The 21,601-nt window shown below is 39.0% G+C and overlaps 2 protein-coding genes across 2 annotated transcripts; one reads left to right on the forward strand and one right to left on the reverse strand.

Annotated features, from left to right (window-relative positions):
• Positions 1-1,433: 1,433 nt before the first annotated feature.
• On the reverse strand, positions 1,434-15,880 carry LOC134659510 (zinc finger protein 25-like). The gene is made up of 7 exons (XM_063515168.1): positions 15,643-15,880; positions 15,383-15,530; positions 11,553-11,723; positions 9,953-10,060; positions 5,148-5,745; positions 2,807-3,022; positions 1,434-1,710 (listed from the first exon to the last, which is right to left on the reverse strand). Exons 1-7 carry the CDS (start codon positions 15,796-15,798, stop codon positions 1,455-1,457), a joined length of 1,653 nt encoding a protein of 550 aa, XP_063371238.1. The 5' UTR covers positions 15,799-15,880; the 3' UTR covers positions 1,434-1,454.
• A 488-nt stretch (positions 15,881-16,368) lies between these two features.
• LOC134659561 (zinc finger and SCAN domain-containing protein 12-like) lies at positions 16,369-21,320 on the forward strand. The gene is made up of 5 exons (XM_063515228.1): positions 16,369-16,547; positions 17,003-17,153; positions 18,202-18,327; positions 18,963-19,109; positions 20,232-21,320. The coding sequence occupies exons 1-5, from the start codon at positions 16,392-16,394 to the stop codon at positions 21,317-21,319; spliced, it is 1,668 nt and encodes a 555-aa protein (XP_063371298.1). The 5' UTR covers positions 16,369-16,391; the 3' UTR covers position 21,320.
• The last annotated feature ends 281 nt before the right edge of the window (positions 21,321-21,601 follow it).

The raw sequence follows: 21,601 nt of genomic DNA on the forward strand, positions 1-21,601 counted from the left end.
TAAGACGCTACGAGCCAAATTCAGTTAATATCACACGTTACTAAGTCGCTAGACGGGTTAACTAAACGTTATACTTAAAATGTTGTGAAAATGTATGTATTTAAAAAAAGGTAGACTTACGGCTCGGCCACGACATTACGCGACTGGCGACGGCGGCAGTGACTACCATAGGCTGGAACGAAAGGTCCGATCGTTGTGGACGTTGTATCTCGCTCCAACCTATGGTTATCGCTGCCGCCGTCGCAAGTCGCACAATGTCGTGGCCGAGCCGTTAAAAGGTTTTTGGCATTCGAAAGGAAACAAGCAGTTTATAAAAATGTGTTTAATATAAACATGAGCATGTATGTACACTGGTATGTACAGATGGTACAGTTGATAAAAAATCAACAAATTTTATACTAGTGTAGTTACAAATAAAATACAGGGCTAAGCGATTAGTTTTGCTGACCGTACAATAGGGTATTTGACTGTATTTAAAATGAATAATTTTACACCATGCATGAAATAAAGCACCAGAAGATTAATAGAGAAAATGACTCAATTCCAGGGATGTTGCAAACATCCGCATCCGCAACCGCGGAACTTCCGCATTATTTTCAACATCCGCATCTGCATCCGCATAAAATCGATGCGGAGCTTATGCGGATGCGGATGTCGAACAAGTCGGTACAGAAACGTCTTAGCGGCGGCGTAAGTGCTAAGTAATTTCGTCATTATATACCTATAACGAAATCGTCTAGATCCAGAAAAGTCGGCGAAGTTACTGTTTATTCAATATAACGCACCTATATTCTTGCTCATATACTAAACGTTTTGTTTTTTTTTAATAAAAAAAATACTAAAAATGTATATTTGTCGTTTTCTAAGTACCTAATCTTGACATCCGCATCCGCATCCGCGGATGTGAGCCTTTAAATATCCGCATCCGCGGATGTCAAAAAATCTGCATCCGCAACATCCCTGCTCAATTCTAAGGATTTACAGGGCAAGCTATGCTGGCGCCATCTGCTAAATACTTCGACCAGCCAACCCCATTTGACAAATCAATAAAATAAATTTGTGTTTTGTACAATAAAGAGTTTATACATTCATACATAAGCGCTGGTGGCCTAGCGGTAAGAGCGTGCGACTTGCAATCCGGAGGTCGCGGGTTCAAACCCCGGCTCGTACCAATGAGTTTTTCGGAACTTATGTACGAAATATCATTTGATATTTACCAGTCGCTTTTCGGTGAAGGAAAACATCGTGAGGAAACCGGACTAATCCCAATAAGGCCTAGTTTACCCTCTGGGTTGGAAGGTCAGATGGCAGTCGCTTTCGTAAAAACTAGTGCCTACGCCAATTCCTGGGATTAGTTGCCAAGCGGACCCCAGGCTCCCATGAGCCGTGGCCAAAATGCCGGGACAACGCGAGGAAGAAGATACATTCATACATACAAATTATAAAAACACAGTTCACCCAAATTCCGAATGCTGGCTCTTCATATGCCCTTTCAGACTACAGTTCTGTATAAAGGCCTGTCCACACACGTGGCACCTGTACCGCCTGTCGTTCGTATGTATCCGCATGTGGTCTTTAAGCGTCTTCAGTCTGGGGTAAGTCTTCTCACACACTTTGCACTTGAAGTTTCGTTCCCGCGTGTGTGTCGGCATGTGGTTGTTGAGGGCGAAACGGGTGAAGAATTTTTGGCCGCAGAATTGGCACTCGTATCTGGGGACAAAGTCACTACATAGTATAAAACAAAGTCGCTTCCCGCTGTCTGTCTGTCCCATAGGAGGTAGCATCATATAGAAGTGGTGTACGCGTGCCTCCGTGAGGGACAAAACATATAAATTCGACCAATCATAGCGTCGCATTGCGCCGCTATGATTGGTCGAATTTATTTGTTATGGTGGGCAACAAATGAATTCGACCAATCACGGTGGTCAATTTACGGTGGGGAATAAAACAAGATGTGAGACTGTGACAAGGACAAACAATAATAGCGCTTTCGCTGCTACTCCTACTGAAAGATACATAAGACTATCCCGTTCTGTCAGTTATCCCCACCACTCATGCCCAATCCAGTTATACTAGATTCATGGTCTGTCCCTATGTATGCTTAGATCTTTAAAACTACGCAACGGATTTTGATGCGGTTTTTTTAATAGTTAGAGTGATTCAAGAGGAAGGTTTATGTATAATTTGTTAACCCGTGCGAAGCCGGGACGGGTCGCTAGTTAGAGTATAAAGTATGTGACTTGTTGTAGGCAAACTTTATTGCACAAAAGGATTTTCTTAATGACGATAGTTCAAAGGTTCAGGGTGTCATGGTCTGACCTGAATTTATTGTACCTATAACATCATTTACAACAAAATAAATGAAAACACAAAAATAATGTAAAAACCGGACAAGTGCGAGTCGCACTCGCCCACCGAGGGTTCCGTACTTTTCAGTATTTGTTGTTATAGCGGCAACATCATCTGTGAAAATTTCAACTTTCTAGCTTTCACGGTTCATGAGATACAGCCTGGTGACAGACAGACAGACGGACAGCGGAGTCTTAGTGTCAGAGATTTTAATTTTAAACTAATTAACACAAAAGTTATGGCCAGAAAACCAGGTTTTTGGTTAAGGAGTAGGAAGGGGAGTATCTACCTATAGTCTTTCAAATGGTCCTTCCGCCTGTGTATGGTGAGCGTTCTCCTAGTTCCGAACACGCGATCGCACAAGCTACAGGGAAACGAGAGCGGTGCGTCCCCGTGTACCTCTACCAAGTGTTTCAGCTTCGTACGACATCAGTTATCTATCTGTAGTATACTATACCTGTAGTCTTTCAAATGGTCCTTCCGCCTGTGTATGGTGAGCGTTCTCCTAGTTCCGAACACGCGATCGCACAAGCTACAGGGAAACGACAGTGGTGCGTCCCCGTGTACCTCTACCAAGTGTTTCAGTTTCTGCGTGTACGACATGAGTTTCACGTCGCATTTGGGGCAGAACACGCGCCCGCGCTTGTTGTGCACCCGGTCGATGTGGAGGTCCCTTTAATAAAAAATAAATAAATATTATAGGACATTCTTACACAGATTGACTAAGTCCGACAGTAAGCTCAAGAAGGCTTGTGTTGTGGGTACCCATACAACGATATATATAATATACAAATACTTAAATACATAGAAAACAACCATGACTCAGGAACAAATATCTGTGCTGTGCTCATCACACAAATAAATGCCCTTACCGGGATTCGAACCCAGAACCTCGGCCAGAACAGTATCAAAAAAAATTGACTGAACCTTAAAAATGTATCCTATTGTTTATGACGATCAAAATAAACATTTATATCTATAGAGATTATGAAAGTGAAAACAACATTAACAATCTTTTACCTAAGAATGACGTGTAAGCACAGGTAACAGTACCACCGTACAGAAAGGACACTTCCTACAAAACCAAAGTTTGACAGCGATTGAGAGTCCAATCATGATATTTCATTTCATTTCATTTCATTTATTTCCTTGCTTTGTGTGTACAGTAGGTCTTATTAATAATATTTATGTCTCAACACAACCCTGGGAGGGCACTGCAATTCACTTACAGATAAAATCTATATAATACAGTCGTCAGATATGAATAATGATATAGTACAGTCGCTATCAAATTATCATGCATTAACAAAAGATATATGTGACTTATTAAATAGTTAGTTGTTTCATTAGAATATTATAATTTTTATATGTCAATTTACAATCTACTAAATATAAAACGAATAAAAGGAAATTTATACTTTACATTTATAGAATAGGAGTAGGAACGAAAGATAGAGAGATGCATGTGTTTCATTCTCATTCATTCATTCAGTCATTGTTATTCTGTAGGTATTCGTCGACCGAGTAGTAGGCTTTTTCTACGAGATATTGTTTCAACACTTTTTGAAATTTATTTTGGTTTTGCTCGTTTTTTATGTGGTCTGGCAGGTTATTAAAGATCCTTATTGACGAGGGATAAGGTCCGTTTTTATGTATTGCTAATTTTGATGGTACTTGTATAAGATTATTTTTATGGCGGGATTCAAATCGACGATATCCATTTTTACTGACACTATCCCTTTCGGCTATTTAGGGTTGTCAAAATTCAAGTCTTATCTTATCTGTGTATAATGTAATATGTAAAAACGCGTTCAAGAAATATTACATAACGGATGGGAATGTGTGATGACAGGTGTTACCTGATAACTGTTTACTTACTACCTTATTTGTTCCTTATTGTGTCTAGTATATGTATAAGTACCATATACAAAAAAATGCATAGGTATACAAACATTCAACATGCAGTTTGAGCGTAGTGATGCATTTGCACCACGCATAAACTTTCATAAGTTTCTGTGGCGCATCTTAGTTCTAAGTTCTTTGTATTATGTTTTTGTGATGTGTAAATAAATTAAAAAAAATAATCTGTGGACGTGCACGCAATAGGGACTTCAAGTTGTGTCAACCCTAATAATTGCTCGGAGCAAAGCTGAGCCGAACGGAGCCGAGTTTGCCCGAAGTCAGGAGTGTCTCCCCACTGGTATAACATAGGAACTTAATTTGATATTGTATTTTTTTCCCTCATTTCTTAATAGTAAACATGTTTATATTAACACGCTTTTATTAGGTCGACCTGTATGTAACTAAATTGTAATGGAATCTTGCAAGTTAAATTTGATCCACTTCCCGGTTTCCGATTGAGCTGAAATTTTGCATACACATGTAAGTCGGGTGACAATGCAATATTATGGTACCATCGAGCTGATCTGATGATGGAGACAGGAGGTGGCCATAGGAACTCTGTGATGAAACAACGCAACCTAATTGTGTTAGGGGTTTTTAGAATTGTCTCGATGAGTATTAGTTGTCTGTCGTAAGAAAAGTACAGTCAGCGATAAAAGCGTGTAACAAAAATGAATTTTTTGCCAAAAACTTATTTTTATGATTAATGTACTGTATTACGTAGTTACAGAGAAAACTATTTTAGTTTTTGTTTTTAACTGATATAATTATTAACATGACTACTTGTAAATATTAATTTAATTTTATCTTTTGCAACACCCCAAGGGGTTTCATGTACTTTATATAATGTATAATAGGTGAATGCAAATAAAGAAATGAATGAATGAATGACTTACCTATTGTACTGAGCCTTAAAAATCTTCCCGCAGGTCTCACAAGGAAAGTCCCCTTCCTCATGCCTCTGCTGATGCATCACAAACCTCCCCTTATCCACAAACCCAAGCCCACACGTCTCACACACGTAGTTACTGAAATGTTTGTTCATATGCTTGTTCAAAGCGTGAAAATACGGAAACACTTCCTCACACAACGCGCACTGCTGTTCATTCAAAGTCAATCTAAACGGTAGAATCAAATCTTTCGCGTTAAAATAGTATTTCTTATTATGCACTGTCGTTATATGCCGCTTAAATTCTTCTAAATCACTAATTTTTTCACTACACAGCCTACAGTCGATTCTAGTCAAGTCCATTTTGATCATTTTCTTGTGTTCGATGACTTTGAACTTCTTCGGATGGTGTTCGGAGATGGTGTGGTGTCGGAGGGTGGTTGGGTCGGAGAAGTTTGCCCCGCAGTAGTAGCAGAGCAGATGGTTGTGTCGACACTTGAAGGGGCAAATGTAGGAATTCTCGACGACAGTGACCACGTTGGTGTCAATCATGTAGGACGGATCGCGTTCCCGCATTAGCTGCTGGACTTTGGACATGGGGAGGGCTGGAACAAGAATAAATGTTAAGTGGGCGTTTTTAGGGTTCCGTACCCAAAGGGTAAAAACGGGACCCTATTACTAAGACTCGGCTGTCCGTCCGTCTGTCACCAGGCTGTATCTCACGAACTGTGATAGCTAGAAAGTTGAAATTTTCACAGATGATGTATTTCTGTTGCCGCTATAACAACAAATACTAAAAACAGAATAAAATAAAGATTTAAGTGGGGCTCCCATACACCAAACGTGATTTTTGACCGAAGTTAAGCAACGTCGGGCGGGGTCAGTACTTGGATGGGTGACCGTTTTTTTTGCTTGTTTTGCTCTATTTTTTGTTGATGGTGCGGAACCCTCCGTGCGCGAGTCCGACTCGCACTTGGCCGGTTTTTTTTTTGTTGTCCCCTACACTTTTTTTTCAAATTTGGAATTTTTTATGTTATTTCTACTCAGAATCACGAGCTCTTTCTATCCTAATAGGAGAAAAAAAAGTGTCCTAAGGTTTTTATTTCCATTCCGTCACCGTTTTTCATAGACTTTGTATGGCGGTCGCGGAATGGAAAGATCGAAAAATGTATGGAAATATTGGGAAACTTTTTTTCTCCTATTAGGATAGAAAGAGCTCGTGATTCTGAGTAGAAACATAGAGAAATATAATGACAAGAGTGCTCACTCCATACATCAGTTCAGACTATTAATTTCAGTGTCGACATCTAGCATCGAGTAGCGGAACTATCAGTACTGCTACTTGACAATAGATGTAGCACCGACCGGAAAGTCTTATGCTGTTGAGATAAGACTTTCCGGTCGGTGCTACATCTATTGTCAAGTAGCAGTACTGATAGTTCCGCTACTCGATGCTAGATGCTAATAGTCTTTTTGGTACTAAAACTGATGTATGGAGTGAGCACTCTATGTATTTTTTTCTCTATGGTAGAAATAACATAAAAAATCCCAAATTTGATAAAAAAGTATAGGGAACAACAAAAAAAAAACGCCCAAGTACCCGTAACCATCACTACATATCTATATTTTTTATGTAACTCCTACTGTCTCCTCCATATATAGGTATTGTTTACGTCGAAATAAATCATGTTCTTCACTACATAGTATAAAACAAAGTCGCTTCCCGCTGTCTGCTTAGATATGTATGCTTAGATCTTTAAAACTACGCAACGGATTTTGATGCGTTTTTTTAAATAGATAGAGTGATTCAAGAGGAAGGTTTATGTATAATTTGTTAACCCGTGCGAAGCCGGGGCGGGTCGCTAGTAGAGAAATATAGTAAGCATGTACTCACTTATTTTCGTAGTCGACATCTAGTGTCAAGTAGCGGAATTATCAGTACCGCTACTTGATACTTGAGATGTCTCGAGTGTCGCGACTCACGAAAATTGTATTGAACAACAACTAATATTACAAGCAGAAGGATTTGAAAATAGAGTTTCGGTTAAAAGACATACTTAAGTTACTATAAGACACGCTAGCCCTATAAGTAGTACCGAGCTACTAACAATGGCGATGTATGCAGCTCGGGTGCGCGCGACCCACCCCTCGCCCCTCGCACCCAACACGATTGCCCTGTCCAAACGGCTTCGTCGAATGACTGTATTTTGAACGTTAATTATTCCCTAGCCAATTTTTAGGGTTCCGTACCCAAAGGGTAAAAACGGGACCCTATTACTAAGACTCCGCTGTCCGTCCGTCCGTCCGTCCGTCTGTCACCAGGCTGTATCTCACGAACCGTGATAGCTAGACAGTTGAAATTTTCACAGATGATGTATTTCTGTTGCCGCTATAACAACAAATACTAAAAACAGTATAAAAAGTAAGATTTAAGTGGTGCTCCCATACAACAAACGTGATTTTTGACCAAAGTTAAGCAACGTCGGGCGGGGTCAGTACTTGGATGGGTGACCGTTTTTTTGCTTTTTTTTTGTTTTTTTGTTGATGGTGCGGAACCCTCCGTGCGCGAGTCCGACTCGCACTTGGCCGGTTTTTGTTTCAATAGTTTTACTGAAATATTTAACTTACTTTCCTAGCACACCACAGCATGCTTCACCCTCATATGCCCCCTCCAGCTACACCGCTGCACGAACCCCACCCCGCACTCCTCACACCTGAACCTCCTCTCCTCATGAATCCTCATGTGCTCCCGTAGAGTCTTCCTCCTCCCAAACCCCTTAAAACACACCTCACATCTAAACTCCCTACTCCCCGTATGCTTCACTGAATGGTTCTTTAATTCCTGCTTTTCGAAAAACGACATGTCACAAACTGTACACTTATGCGGTCGCTGCATTAGATGGTCTCTTTGCACGTGGATGGTTAGCAGTCTTTGATTTTTAAACGTCTTTTCGCACGCTTGACATTTGACAGCGCTTGACACTCCATGTCTCGCAAGCATATGTTTTTCTTTAGCCCTGTAGCATTTGAATCGCTCTTTGCATACGCCGCATTTATTCAGAAAGTTAGAATTGGCGGATATATGTACGAATCTCTCGTGTAACTTTTTTTTCTGCTCCGTGTTAAAGCTTTTCGGACAATAATCGCAGTTAAAAACACCGGTTTTATGCATATTGCAATGCTGAACCAACATTCTTTTATTCGGATAACCGGTTTCGCAAACATCGCAAATGTAATTCCTAAAATGAACATTCATGTGTTCTTGTAAACTCCTGAATTTAGTGAAAACCTTTGCGCATATAACACATTTTAAACCATCATCAAACTTGAACGGAAGTATATGACTCTTGACATCTGTATGTAATTTCTTCTCATGATTGATTTTCAAATGTTCTATGAAATCTTTCAACCCGTCCATTGCTGCATGGCACAAAATACACTTTAACCCAGTTATATCTAGTTTTACAAGGAACGCAAACAGCAAATTCCTTCGCATTAACACTTTCCGTGTTCTAACATCATGTTTTGTCAATGTGTGCGTCTTTAAATCATTTGGGTGTGTGTGTATTTCCGTACAATAGCAGCATTTGTATCCGAAACCGCTGAAACAGCGTATGGGGGTGGCGTTAGAGCATTCTAGAAGGATCTTTATATTGGCGCGGTGTTTCTTTAGCTCGGTCTCGTCTTCCGCGCTCAGTCTGCGGTCTTGGTCTTCCAGACCTACAAAGAAAAGAACACGTTATTATCGCTCTTCTTTCTTCTTTGTTCTGTTTGCTGACATCAATTTCTAATGTTTTCATTTAATTCTCAGGAGTCAGTCTGCCTGATGTTTGCTTAGACAATCTTGTATCTATTTAGTGTCATGTTATTGCTGAAATTATGATGACAAGTTTTCGGTAATAGGCGCTCGCGAGATGTGAGTATCCATTTACCTCAAGAGCCGCAACTCGCCCCAAACTTATATGTATTGGTAAAAGGAAAAAACCGAACCCATATAAGATTACTTTGTTGCCTGTCCGTCCGTCTGTGTGTATGTCAAGACCCTTTATCTCGAGAACGTATGGAGTAGTCGATGTAGGGTCTAGACCTCCTCAAAATACCTCTTTATTAGCTGCAACTATTATCTGCAAAGATGCTGTGGCCAATGATGATGATGGTGCTAAATTAATCAGCTGATGATCGTCGTTTGTCCCTCTCTATGGCATAACGACAGATAGGGACAAACGACGATCATCAACTGATTAAGTTAGCAGCCGTTTATGAATAACGCCGTTATTGTTTATTAAGAAACAAAGGGTTTTATACATTTACAGTTAATGTTCATTATTACCATAAGGTTAATCCGGTTGTAATATTAGCTGAAATTTGTTGAGTATTATGGGCATAGAGTAATATAAGTTATAAGTATAAGTAAAGAAAGAGTGGTAACTCCATACATCAGTTTTCTTACCAAAACGCGAGTTATTTCGCAGTCGACATCTAACGTCAAGTACTGGAACTATCAGTACCGCTACTTGACACCAGATGTCTCAAGTGTCGCTTCTGACGAAAAATGTACTGCTAAAACAATTTACAACTAATATTATAAGCGGAAGGAGTTGAAAATAGAGTTCCAGTGCATCCAGTTATAATATTAGCTAAAAATTGTCGAGCATTAGAGTTTTTGTTTGCCACTACTAGATGTAAATGTGTAGACAATATATTTGTCAACTAGCAGAACTGATAATGTCCGCTACTTGACGTTTTGGTAAGAAAACGAATGTTTGGAGTTACCACTCTTTCTTATATTTCTCTATGATTATGTGTACGTACCGGGCGGTTGTTCGGCGGGCGGTAGTCGGCCGTTTCTCGAGCGTTTCTTGCGCCGCTTCAACGGCATGTCATCCGAGTCCACCGGAGACTGACATGCCACGCGCTCCGCTGGACGGATAACGGATACACTTTCGCATTTTATTTAATACTTTAAGTTTTATGTATTACTTAGTACAAATCCAAAAATTCAGCGTAGGAAGATATTTATAAGATATTGAAAATTGTTTAAACTTTAAAGTGACTCCACGAGACAAGCCTACCCTATTTTTGTGTGACGGTCATAGGTTAAGTAAACCTTTATTTCTGGTAAATGGGTAACTTTTTCTTGTCACTCGTTGCTATGGTTACGGTCTCCTGACACTCTTAAAATTCAAGGTTTTTCGTATTTAAATGAACGAAACTTGCATTTTATGGTAGTTATAAGACCTTTCCATAATGGGACATCTACTGAGCATGTTAGTAGAACATGGTACAGCAGTTCTTCTAACAATCTATTCTACTATTGTCTCCTCGCTGATGGGACAGAATAACAACAAGAAATAGTTGATTGACCCAAATAAACTATTTTTATATATTTATTTATGTGCTTTAGGTAATAATTGTAATAAATATTAATAACGTTATAAACTGAAATAGATATCATACACTAAAGAAAAAAGCGGCCAAGTGCGAGTCGGACTCGCCCATGAAGGGTTCCGTATCTAGGCGATTTATGACGTATTAAAAAAAACTACTTACTAGATCTCGTTCAAACCAATTTTCGGTGGAAGTTTACATGGTAATGTACATCATATATTTTTTTTTGTTTTATCATTCTCTTATTTTAGAAGTTACATGGGGGGGGGGGACACACACATTTTACCACTTTGGAAGTGTCTCTCGCGCAAACTATTCAGTTTAGAAAAAATGATATTAGAAACCTCAATATCATTTTTGAAGACCTATCCATAGATACCCCACACGTATGGGTTAGATGAAAAAAAAAATTTTTAGTTTCAGTTCTAAGTATGGGGAACCCCCAAATTTTTTTTTTTTTTCTATTTTTGTGTGAAAATCTTAATGCGGTTCACAGAATACATCTACTTACCAAGTTTCAACAGTATAGTCCTTATAGTTTCGGAGAAAAGTGGCTGTGACATACGGACGGACAGACGGACAGACGGACAGACATGACGAATCTATAAGGGTTCCGTTTTTTGCCATTTGGCTACGGAACCCTAAAAAGTGGCCAAGTTCACCGATGGACGAGGCGGGAATCGAAACCGCCCGCGTCTTCAGAAAAACTAACAATACAAATCAAAAAATAATTCATACGATAATTTGATTTTTCCCTAGTTGGATTAATAAGGTATCAGAACTCACAATTGCCAAAAAATAAAATAAAATCACGTTAAGTTTAACGCTCGTGCCTTGAAACACTCGCATCGCTCAAGATTCCACTTTACAAACTGCTCGCTACGCTCGAGGCGTGAAAAATAACTATTATACTCTTTTTTTCTCTCTTTTTATCTGCAATAGGCTGTTTTAGCCATAATCCACTTAGTGCCTCTGGTCTATTATAATTGTATGGTATATCTGTATATCAGATCAAAACACTCACATTCCTCTGGTTCATCCATATGCTCCTTAAGTTCAAGGTCAAGGTCCTCAAGGTCGTCGGGGTCGTCGGGGTCGCCGGGCGGGGAGCCCGGGGGCTCCGGGGGCTCGTCCGGTGGCTCTGGCTTGATCTCCACTTCTAACATGGCCGACGCGTCTAGACGCGCTTGCATGTCTGTAAAATTCACTTGTCTTTAATATGCTTAAATTAGTAAAAAAAAAAACATTATTCACAAATCTTGCCTACATCTAATTACATATGGTTGTGTGCAATATAATACAAATCATTTATTGAGTAAAGTAAAGTATAGTACAGTGGTTGCTCCTAAAGACTAAGAATTTATAAAGAGCAAGTCTAGGATTCCCTACAATATTAATTTATTTTTAATTATATGTAATAGCAGTCAATAGGAAAATGAAAATTTTCATCAATTATATTGGATTTTTTTATAATTCTTTTGAATTACTTGATATTGTTTAAAAATTAAGTAATATTTCCTTAAATAATATTGGAAGTAAAAAAATTATCATGAAAATCAGCTTTTTTACTACCTCGTGCTGTGCCGGATTAACCAATAAGCAAAACAAGCACGTGCTTAGGGCACCACGTCTAGGGGGGCACCAAAAACGTAGGCAAAAAAACGCACAGGCTGCATTAGCATTGCAGTCTTAGCGGAGTATGTACCTACAATATGAAACTTTTTGTACGTGTAGAAGTACCCATCTAATAACGAAGGGTCGTAGGAGTAAGAGAGTGAGAGCACGTAAGAACGTCTCCAACATAGGCTTTTGATTTGACCATACACGGGGGCCTCCTCAAGCTCATGACCAAAAAATCTTGCGGCTTGCGGCCAGCCGATTTTTTCGACATAATTTACCGATTTTATAGCGAATTATGCTCTCATGCACGCCAGATTTGTCGGCCAGGCCAAGTGGCTGCATTATAGCCGCGATCCTGCGACCTAATTGTCAGTGTTATAAGGGGCCCCGTGAAAGCCGAAACTAAAAGCATCCTATCAAGTCGCGCGCGAGAGTCGTGGTTAAATAGATTAAAGATTCGTTTCCAAGCCACTCTTTTGCAGTTTGGCGTTAGGTCTTATGCGAGGCCTTCTCCCTCACGCCAAAGTCGATCTTATGACGGACGGATCGGACGCTCCGGACGTCCAGCCTTATGCGGAGCTAGGCCTTCGGCCTCGTCCAGTAAAAATGTACAATTGTCTATCGAATTGTGTTTTTGCTATCGAAAAATTTTCGCGCTCGCTACGCTCGCGTTTCAAATTCCGTGATAAAATTATGTGACGGATTGAAAATGAACGTCACTCAATTTACCAAGAAAATTCAATATAATCTTGATGACCCGAGGGAGAGGGGGCACCATGGTCTAGAAATGCTTAGGGCACCAAAATATCTTAATCCACCACTGACCTCGTGGAAATTGTTATTATATAAATGTAACAACCTACGAAAAAAATACTATAATTTTTATTTAATATCTTGCCTATTATTTCCAATCAAAGCTTTACATCTAAACATTCTAAACCCATGTCATTCAGAAAAAATAAACTTTTCAAGACTATCTTTGTGGCGGAGTGTACTAGTAGTCCATTACATGGACCTAGAATATTACGGACGGACTGTCACCTAAGACAAACTGTGACACTGCAATGGCGGACGGTTTGAATGTATGCGTGTAGACGAGTGTTACCATGTAACACAAATTCTCCCCTAATGGTGAAACAATTATTTTTAATATCGTCCTTGTTTTCGAATAAAAAAATTGGGACAGTTTTACGTTAGACAATAAAAAAGGTGTGTACGTATCTGATTTTATAGGTCTTGAAATTCGCAATATTGCACAATTACTTTGTGCAAACATTATTTTCAATACCTAATGATACTTAGCATCGTAATGAAATCAGTTCGTCATGTTTTTTTAATTTATACATTTAACTTGAAACATATCTGGTTTTCAACAAAAAAAATACAATACATAACAAACAAACGTTAACTATCAAACATGCATGTAAGCGTCTAATCTCCTTAGTATCGGGAAATTACCATACCGACCTAGTTTGAAATGCACAATCAATAATTTAACCATTTACCTAAATGATCTCTTAATACATAATGATTTAATAAGAAGGGTATCAATTACCCTACTTTCGGGAAATTACCCTATTCATGTTACTGGTCACACTCCTGTTTTGCAGTTTGATAATTTATAAACAACAAATTATCGTGATTTTACGTACTAATTAATAAACTTAAGTATGAAAAGTTATTCCGTGACTTTTTTCTTTCGATCGGTACAATTCTAGCAGGATTTAACTACGCATGCCGGCATATTTTATATTTTTCTTCGACATGTTTACTTCAATGACGTTTCGATTCGTCTGACGGCAAACTGGTGGATGTGGACTGTCAATGTGTGTGTGTCACGCGTAAATACTACGAAACTGGTGGATGTTGGAATCACAGTTGTATTGTAAGCTAAAATCTGTCCGTAATATTATAGGTCCATGGTCCATTATTTAGACTTTTTTGCTGAATTTTGACTGACTCGATTTTTGAGTACTATCATTTAGAGATTTTACAGCCTCAAGCAAACAAAGCCAAATATTTTGTCAAAAATCAGCATAAAACTGGCCAAGTACGAGTCGGACTCGCGCACGAAGGGTTCTGTACCATTACGCAAAACAGGGAAAAGAAAACACGTTTGCCATATGGGAGCCCCACTTAAATATTGATTTTATTCTGTTTTTAGTATTTGTTGTTATAGCGGCAACAGAAATACATAATCGGTGAAAATTTCAACTGCATCACGGTTCATGAGATACAGCATGGTGACAGACAGACGGACAGAGAAGTATTAAATATATTAGAAACGGGTCACTCACGTATTTTGAGTCGTTTTTCGACTTAAAATACGTGAGTGACCCGTTTCTAATATATTTAATATGTCTTTGTCTCACAGTAGTTTTGGACAGAGAAGTCTTAGTAATAGGGTCCCGTTTTTACCCTTTGGGTATGGAACCCTAAAAAGTAGTACATAACATATAACCAATGATCGGAATAGGTAGTGCCATTTGGGGTGAATGACCTCAAACATTGTACTTAACATGGATAAGACTCGGGATTCCAAGACTCTCATTTTTAGGGTTTCGTACCTCAAAAGGAAAAAACGGAACCCTAATAGGATCACTCGTGCGTCTGTCTGTCCGTCCGTCTGTCACAGCCAATTTTCTCCGAAACTACTGGACCAATTAAGTTGGAATTTGGCACACATATGTAAGTTTGTGACCCAAAGATGGACGTGTAACGTAAATAAATGAATTTTAAATATGGAGGCCATTTTTGGGGGGTAAATGAGAAAATTAAAAAATAAAGGTTTTCAAACTATATCGTGTTACATATCAAATGAAAGAGCTCATTGTAAGGATTTCAAATATAATTTTAGGATTAATAGTTTAGCAGTTATTCAAGAAAATAGGCAAAAAATTACCATTCCACCACATCCCCCCCCCCCCCCTTATCTCCAAAACTACTGGGTCTAAACTTTTGAAAAAATACACATAATAGTTCTTTACCTATAGATGACAGGAAAACCTATTAGAAATGTGCAGTCAAGCGTGAGTCGGACTTAATGTACGGAACCCTTGGAACGCGAATCCGACTCGCACTTGGCCGGATTTTTTCACAAAAATATTTTTTGGCATGTCTTTAATTGAAGTAGGTAATATGAAATTACGGGGTGAAAAGGTATATCCATACTAAGCTTATGCACCGAAGTCCCGTGAAATGGCACTACCAATTCCGATCACTGCATATAACTACCTGCAGCCTCCGTCTCGCACATCCTTAGCTGCAGAAAAGCAGCCTCGCAGCGAAGCACCTGTGCTCGAAACGCAGCAGCCTCACGAAGACGACCCACGCATGTTGCACACACCAGCCGAGCTGATGGCTTGTCGTCTAAATGTGACATCTACAAACAAAACATTGTTAAGTTTGAGTTTGCCCTTGCTCTTGCAAATTTTTTGTTAAACCATTCGGACTATAAGGCATACTGCCTCGTCTTCGGTCAGATATTTACTTACCAATAGTCCAAAGCAATCCATTATCATATCAGAATAGACTTCCTTTTGCCCCATGCACTGATATTCGACGTTCAACAGACGGCATCGCTTCATCGAGCCGCAGCACCGACACACGCCAGGGTCGAAAATCGGCCCTTTGCCTTTATCAACACTCATTATTATCAAATAAGATTCATATTAAATTATAAACAGTAAAATTTCATGGGTTTTTGTGCGAGATTATTATTCTTTTTGGCATTCTCTTCACAGATTATTAATATGTAGCTTTAAGTATGCGTTTTGATACTGCATTTTCATTCCAATATGTCAAATTGCTTTGTTTCATTGTAGTGATTCTATTCGTCAACAGATGGCGTTAGAGTTGAATGGGCATATTCCTGTTAAGGTTGAGATAATGTACCACTGTTTATACAATTTTTACCAATTATTTTTATGGGTTTAACCTATTTTTCAACTGAAATGTATACTTGGTCAACCAGATCTTGACAGTACAAAAAGGCGGCAAATTTGAAAAATGTAGGCGCGAAGAGATATCGTCCCATAGAAAATTTGAATTTCGCGCCTTTTTTTACTGACAAGATTTGGTTGATCAGCTATATGTAAGTAAATAAATTCATTGGTAAATAATCAAAGCGTGTTATTGATTTCTGAACGAAAAAAAAAACAAACTTGTAAATGTGTCAAAACTGTCAAGTAGGGTTGGCTAAATACATTTTCTTCATAAATAATTCGTCTAAATCTCCTAAAAAATGAGTGCCCCGAGTCGTAAAGGGCCCGTATTTGACCCAGGCCTCTGCCGCTGCTGCGGCTCCATCAAGAAATGTCGTCTGTTGAACGTTGAGTACGAATTTCAGGGTCAAAAGGAAGTGTACGCCGATATGTTTATGGATTGTTTTGGATTGATGGTATGTTGACAAAAATCAAAGACCAAACTTCTTTTTTGACTGTACAATGCTTCAATAAATAGTAACTAAGATAAGCTACTTAATTCCTAACCCTTCGGGTGTGCTATTTCCAGTAAATAAATAAATATTAGGTATGGGATAATCTTAGACACAAATCGATCCCGTCCCACAGTAAGCTTAATAAGGCTTGTGTTGTAGGTCCAAGACTCTAAAACGACGATATATTACTGGATAGATGATAGATATAGGTATGGTAAGGCCTAGGGGCCTTCTAGCCTAGTTGGTAGTGACCCTACCTACTACTACTTCTACTCTACTCCCTATTATAGTCATTTGTAATTTAATATTATGAAATAAATAAACCTAAATCTATTTGTCTTTCACGCCGCAATACACATACATAATTCACATTTTTAATTTACAAACTTGCCGACTAATCTTTCACAATATTACAGCTGTCCCATCTAGACGGGACGGTGGAGACGGAGCGCCTCGTCTGTGCGACATGTGTGGGCCGGCTGCGGGACGCCTGCGCCTTCCGCGAGCAGGTGCTACTGTGTGAGGACAGGCTGCTACAGGCCTCCATACATGTTCACCAACCTAGCGGTAAGCAGTATTATGCATACAGACATCTAGACTGAACAGTGTAGACTAGAGATGCCCCGAATAGTGGTTTTGGCCGAATACCGAATATTCGGCCCCTCTCTCGGCCGAATACCGAATATTCGGCATGACACGAACATTTTGAGTCACAATTATTATGAAAACTGATCGCTAACAAAGCTCAACGTTAGATGATGACGTTAGCTAAGATATATTTTTGTTGAACAGCATTAATGAATAGAGTCAAACAAAATGGAATCATGATAAAAATGAAATGTTTTTTAATCAACAAATGCTAAAAACAGGGTCTTCATTTTTAACAACTTTCCAAGAACGCATTCTAAATATTCCTACATAGTTTTTGGTTATTTTTATTGTACAATTTTTCTTTTTAAGTAGGTGCAACAGATATTCGGTATTCGGCCGAATAGTAGGCAACATTCAGCCGAATACCGAATATTCGGCAAAGTGGCCGAATAGGCCGAATACCGAATAGTTGCCGAATATTCGTGGCATCTCTAGTGTAGACAGAGTTCCTCATTGCTTATGCACAAAACAAGCCTTATTGAGCTCACTACAGTGAGTCCCTTAAGTCTTGCACCACTGAAGGGAGTGTTTTAAATCGATACGGAGTTGCGTATTACCTATTCGCACGTGTATCGTACGTTTTACAGTACATTTGGCACTTGAAAATTTCGACATAGGCATGTAAAGTGCTAATTACCACACTATACTTCGTTTTTTTAGCATTAGAAATAAGGTAAACAATCTTGATGTGTCTTTTAATTGAAAAACACATTTTAAAAATAAGTTACGGCAAATATGTAACAATTATAAATCTAATACGATCATTTATATTCTTCTGCTTTCATAAGTAATAGTTACAGATTTTTAAAAAAGCGTTTTTCAATTAAAAGACATGTCAAGATCGCTTACCTTCTTTCAAGTTCTTTCTAATGCTAAAAAAACGGTGCGGTAAAGTAGCACCATATGCAGTACAATATTTATTTATTACTTTAAAATTGTGTAATAATTGATGACCCGCTTTCAGATACCAAGGTAGAAATAGAGCTGAAGCCAGGAGAGGTGAAGGTAGAAATGGAGGCATCGGAAGACCCTCCGGATCCCAACATTGAGTCGGAGCCGGATGAGTTGGATGCAGATGTTGATGATCACTGTGAGTTATAGTCACACAAGATGAGGTTATTTAGGTTCTTAAGTATGTCAAATCTTTAAGAGTCACACGAACTCGCCTAACTCGAAAAGGAATGAATGGATTTTCATGCGGTTGTCACCTATCAATAGAGTGATTCTTGAGGAAGGTTTAGGTGTATAATTTGTTAAGGTTGTGTATCCCGTGCGAAGCCGGGGCGGGTCGCTAGTATAACATATCTGGTAGTTTTTGTAGCAAAAAATTTTTGTACAAAGAAAGAGCGAGTAGAAATTTTGTATGTAAAACTTAAAAAATATTTTAATTATTAATATTTCAGTAATAGCCTGCCTGGCTATATGTCAAATCGGCCATGTTTATTTCCTTTTTAACCCCAGGCGCAAAAAGAAAGGTGTTATATGTTTGACGCCACTCATTATCTGTCTGTGGCATCATAGCTCTTTAACGGATGGACCGAATTCGATGCGGTTTTTTTTAAACGTGAAAGCGAGTTTCGTTCTTGGTTATGATTGAGAAAAATCTATCCAGCAGTTTGAAGAGTATCAGCTCTTTTCCAAAATGATGTAAGGCATTTTTTGCATAAAATTTATTTTAAAACTTATTATATATATTTTTTAATTTAATAGTTAAACTTGTTTCAGTATCGGACATAGACATCAAAGAAGAAACCGCGAAGCCTCGCAAAGAAAAGAGAAAGAAGGAGAGTGAGCGAGAGGTGCAGAAGCGGTTCCGCTCTCTCGGCAACAAGCTACGCAGGTTGCTAGAGCAGGACGGACCGTGCACTTACGGTACGTAGAACCATAGAGAAAAAAATACCTAGATTGCTCACTCCATACATCAGTTTTGATACCAAAAAGACTATTAATTTCAGTGTCTACATCTAGCATCGAGTAGCGGAACTATCAGTACTGCTACTTGACAATAGATGTAGCACCGACCGGAAAGTCTTATGTTGTTGAGAATTAGACTTCTCTATGGTAGAACCTAGAATAACTTAGTACTTGAGAGTTTGCAGCAAGCTCGGTTCTCCATACAAACCAAGGGAAATATAAGTAAAGAAACTCCATACATCAGTTTTCTTACCAAAACCACAGAATAAATAATAGTACTAGGTACAGAAGACTCACTCTCTAACAAAACGCGTCTGTTACGATCAGCACAGATATGGCCGCTAGGTGGCGACAGCGCCACGCGCGGCTTATGGCTAGCCACCAAAATTGGGGCCGAACGGATGTACTTTTAGCTACCTGTAGCAAAGCGACGAAATCGCGGAGTGAGACACGCCTGGTTTTGGTTACAAAACTGATGTATGGAGTGAGCACTCTATGCTAACTTATTTCTCTACCCTCCTAAGGCCCAAGGTCGTACCTATAGTACCTATTCAGTTCGATGCAATTTAAACCATGTTCAATTGGAACAGAGTCGCTTTTGCTTTGTTTCGTTCAATTTTCAAACAACGCAAATTCAACTCTATTTCCTACAATTTAGGTTCAAATTTCAATGGCAAATTTTGTATGTTTCGTTTTATGGCTGGGCTTTAGGAGGATATGGTTTGACCCAAAACCATTTTTGAAGTGAAAACTTCTTTAGCGACGCTGTGCACTTTTTGAGGTGAGGAAAAAATGTTAAACTCGCGACAGGTAACGTGATCGAAAAACTTACAATGTCATTGAGTTTTTCTTTATTGATTTAAATGCCATCTAGTGAGTTTCCCTCAAACTGGTACTTATATAACTCGAGTACTAACAGTGATGTGCTTAGGGGTTTCAAGACTTTCAAGCAATGCGACGAAATAACGCTAGATGGCGTTAACCTCAATTATACATAGTGCTGCAGACATTTTGCACTAGCCATCGAGTTTTCACTTCTGCCGGCACTCCCGGAGTGCAACCCGTTGTTTTTTTTTTCAGAACCACCCCCACCAGAGAGAGCCCGCCCAAAATGCATGGATCAAGATGACAAACAATTCTACAACACCACCACCATCATTGAAAACTCCTTTGTGTGTCCTTTCGAGACCTCTTTCAGTGACTACCACTGTGTCTACTGTCGGGAGGTCTTCACGGACCCCAAGGAACTCAGGGAACACACCTTAACTCATGACCCTAACACGTATAAAGACCTAGTTAGAATAAATAAAAAAATGCCTCAAATAGACGTCTTAAGAATCGACTGCAGGTTGTGCGAAGAGAAAATTTACGATATAGACAATTTTAAAACTCATATAACAAATCTGCACGGAAAATACTTGTTTAAAATCCAAAATGAGGTTTTACAATTTAAATTGACTGTGAGCCATTTGGTATGTATAGTTTGTAATGAGACTTTTGGGTATTTTCACGCGCTGAGGAATCATATGGCGGTGCATTATGGGAGTTGCATATGCGATGTCTGCGGAGCTCATTTCTTTGAAGAGAGGCGATTGACCGAGCATCAGAAGTCACATAATAAGAGACCAGGAGTTAAATACTCCTGTAAAGAGTGCGGGAAGGAATTTAAATCTAAAAATGGGAGATACTTACACGTAGCGACTATGCATAAGAAGGAACCTACATACCAATGTGGGAAATGCGAAGCGGTTTTCTTCACTTATGCTCTAAGATGTCGACATAGAATAGAGGTACATGGGGAAAAAAGGGAATTCGCTTGTGATCACTGCGATAGATCTTATGATAACAGAAAATCTTGGAGAGAGCATAACCGGAGAGCTCATCTGAAGATATCTAAGCATAAGTGTGACATTTGCGACAGAATGTTTTACCTGCCTTGTCAGTTGAAGGAGCATATGACAACACATACGGGGGAGAGGAATTTTAGGTGTGAGTATTGTGGGAAATCGTACCCTAGGCTCAGGGCGTTAAGGTTGCATATGAAAAGTCACAGTGATAATAAGTATAGGTGTGGTATATGTGATGCGACGTTTACACAGAACGTCAGTTTGAGGAATCATGTGAAAAAACAACATCAGGGCTTGGATATGGAGAGTTTGAGGAATTGATCAGCTTGAAGTTATTATGTTTTTTTAGTTAATTGGTAAACGTAATTTTTGTGATGATTTATTATTCATGCAAAATAAATAATTTAAATAACATAATGATATTTTATTAAGTAGGTAACGTTAAGTTACCTAGGTCATAGGTATTAGGTACTAGCAAAGAGTATAGATTTTATAGAGAGTTACTGTCATGGCAAATTATGCAGCCACAGCCACAGTACATTCACTGCCATCTTTCGACAGAAGATTAAAACTGTTAGAACGCCATTTGACTTTGGTGCTTAT

This window comes from Cydia amplana, chromosome 25, assembly GCF_948474715.1.
Source record: "Cydia amplana chromosome 25, ilCydAmpl1.1, whole genome shotgun sequence".
NCBI lineage: Eukaryota > Metazoa > Arthropoda > Insecta > Lepidoptera > Tortricidae > Cydia > Cydia amplana.

Bases quoted from the DNA above. Each gene is read 5' to 3' on its own strand.
- LOC134659561 (XM_063515228.1), top strand. From the start codon at position 16,392: ATGAGTGCCCCGAGTCGTAAAGGGCCCGTATTTGACCCAGGCCTCTGC. The intron at 16,548-17,002 runs GTATGTTGACAA...ACAATATTACAG, and splicing joins TGGATTGTTTTGGATTGATG to CTGTCCCATCTAGACGGGAC. The intron at 18,328-18,962 runs GTGAGTTATAGT...AACTTGTTTCAG, and splicing joins TGCAGATGTTGATGATCACT to TATCGGACATAGACATCAAA.
- LOC134659510 (XM_063515168.1), bottom strand. From the start codon at position 15,798: ATGAGTGTTGATAAAGGCAAAGGGCCGATTTTCGACCCTGGCGTGTGT. The intron at 11,724-15,382 runs GTAGTTATATGC...TGAATTTTACAG, and splicing joins GTGCGAGACGGAGGCTGCAG to ACATGCAAGCGCGTCTAGAC. The intron at 5,746-9,952 runs GTACGTACACAT...TTCTTGTTCCAG, and splicing joins GCCCGCCGAACAACCGCCCG to CCCTCCCCATGTCCAAAGTC.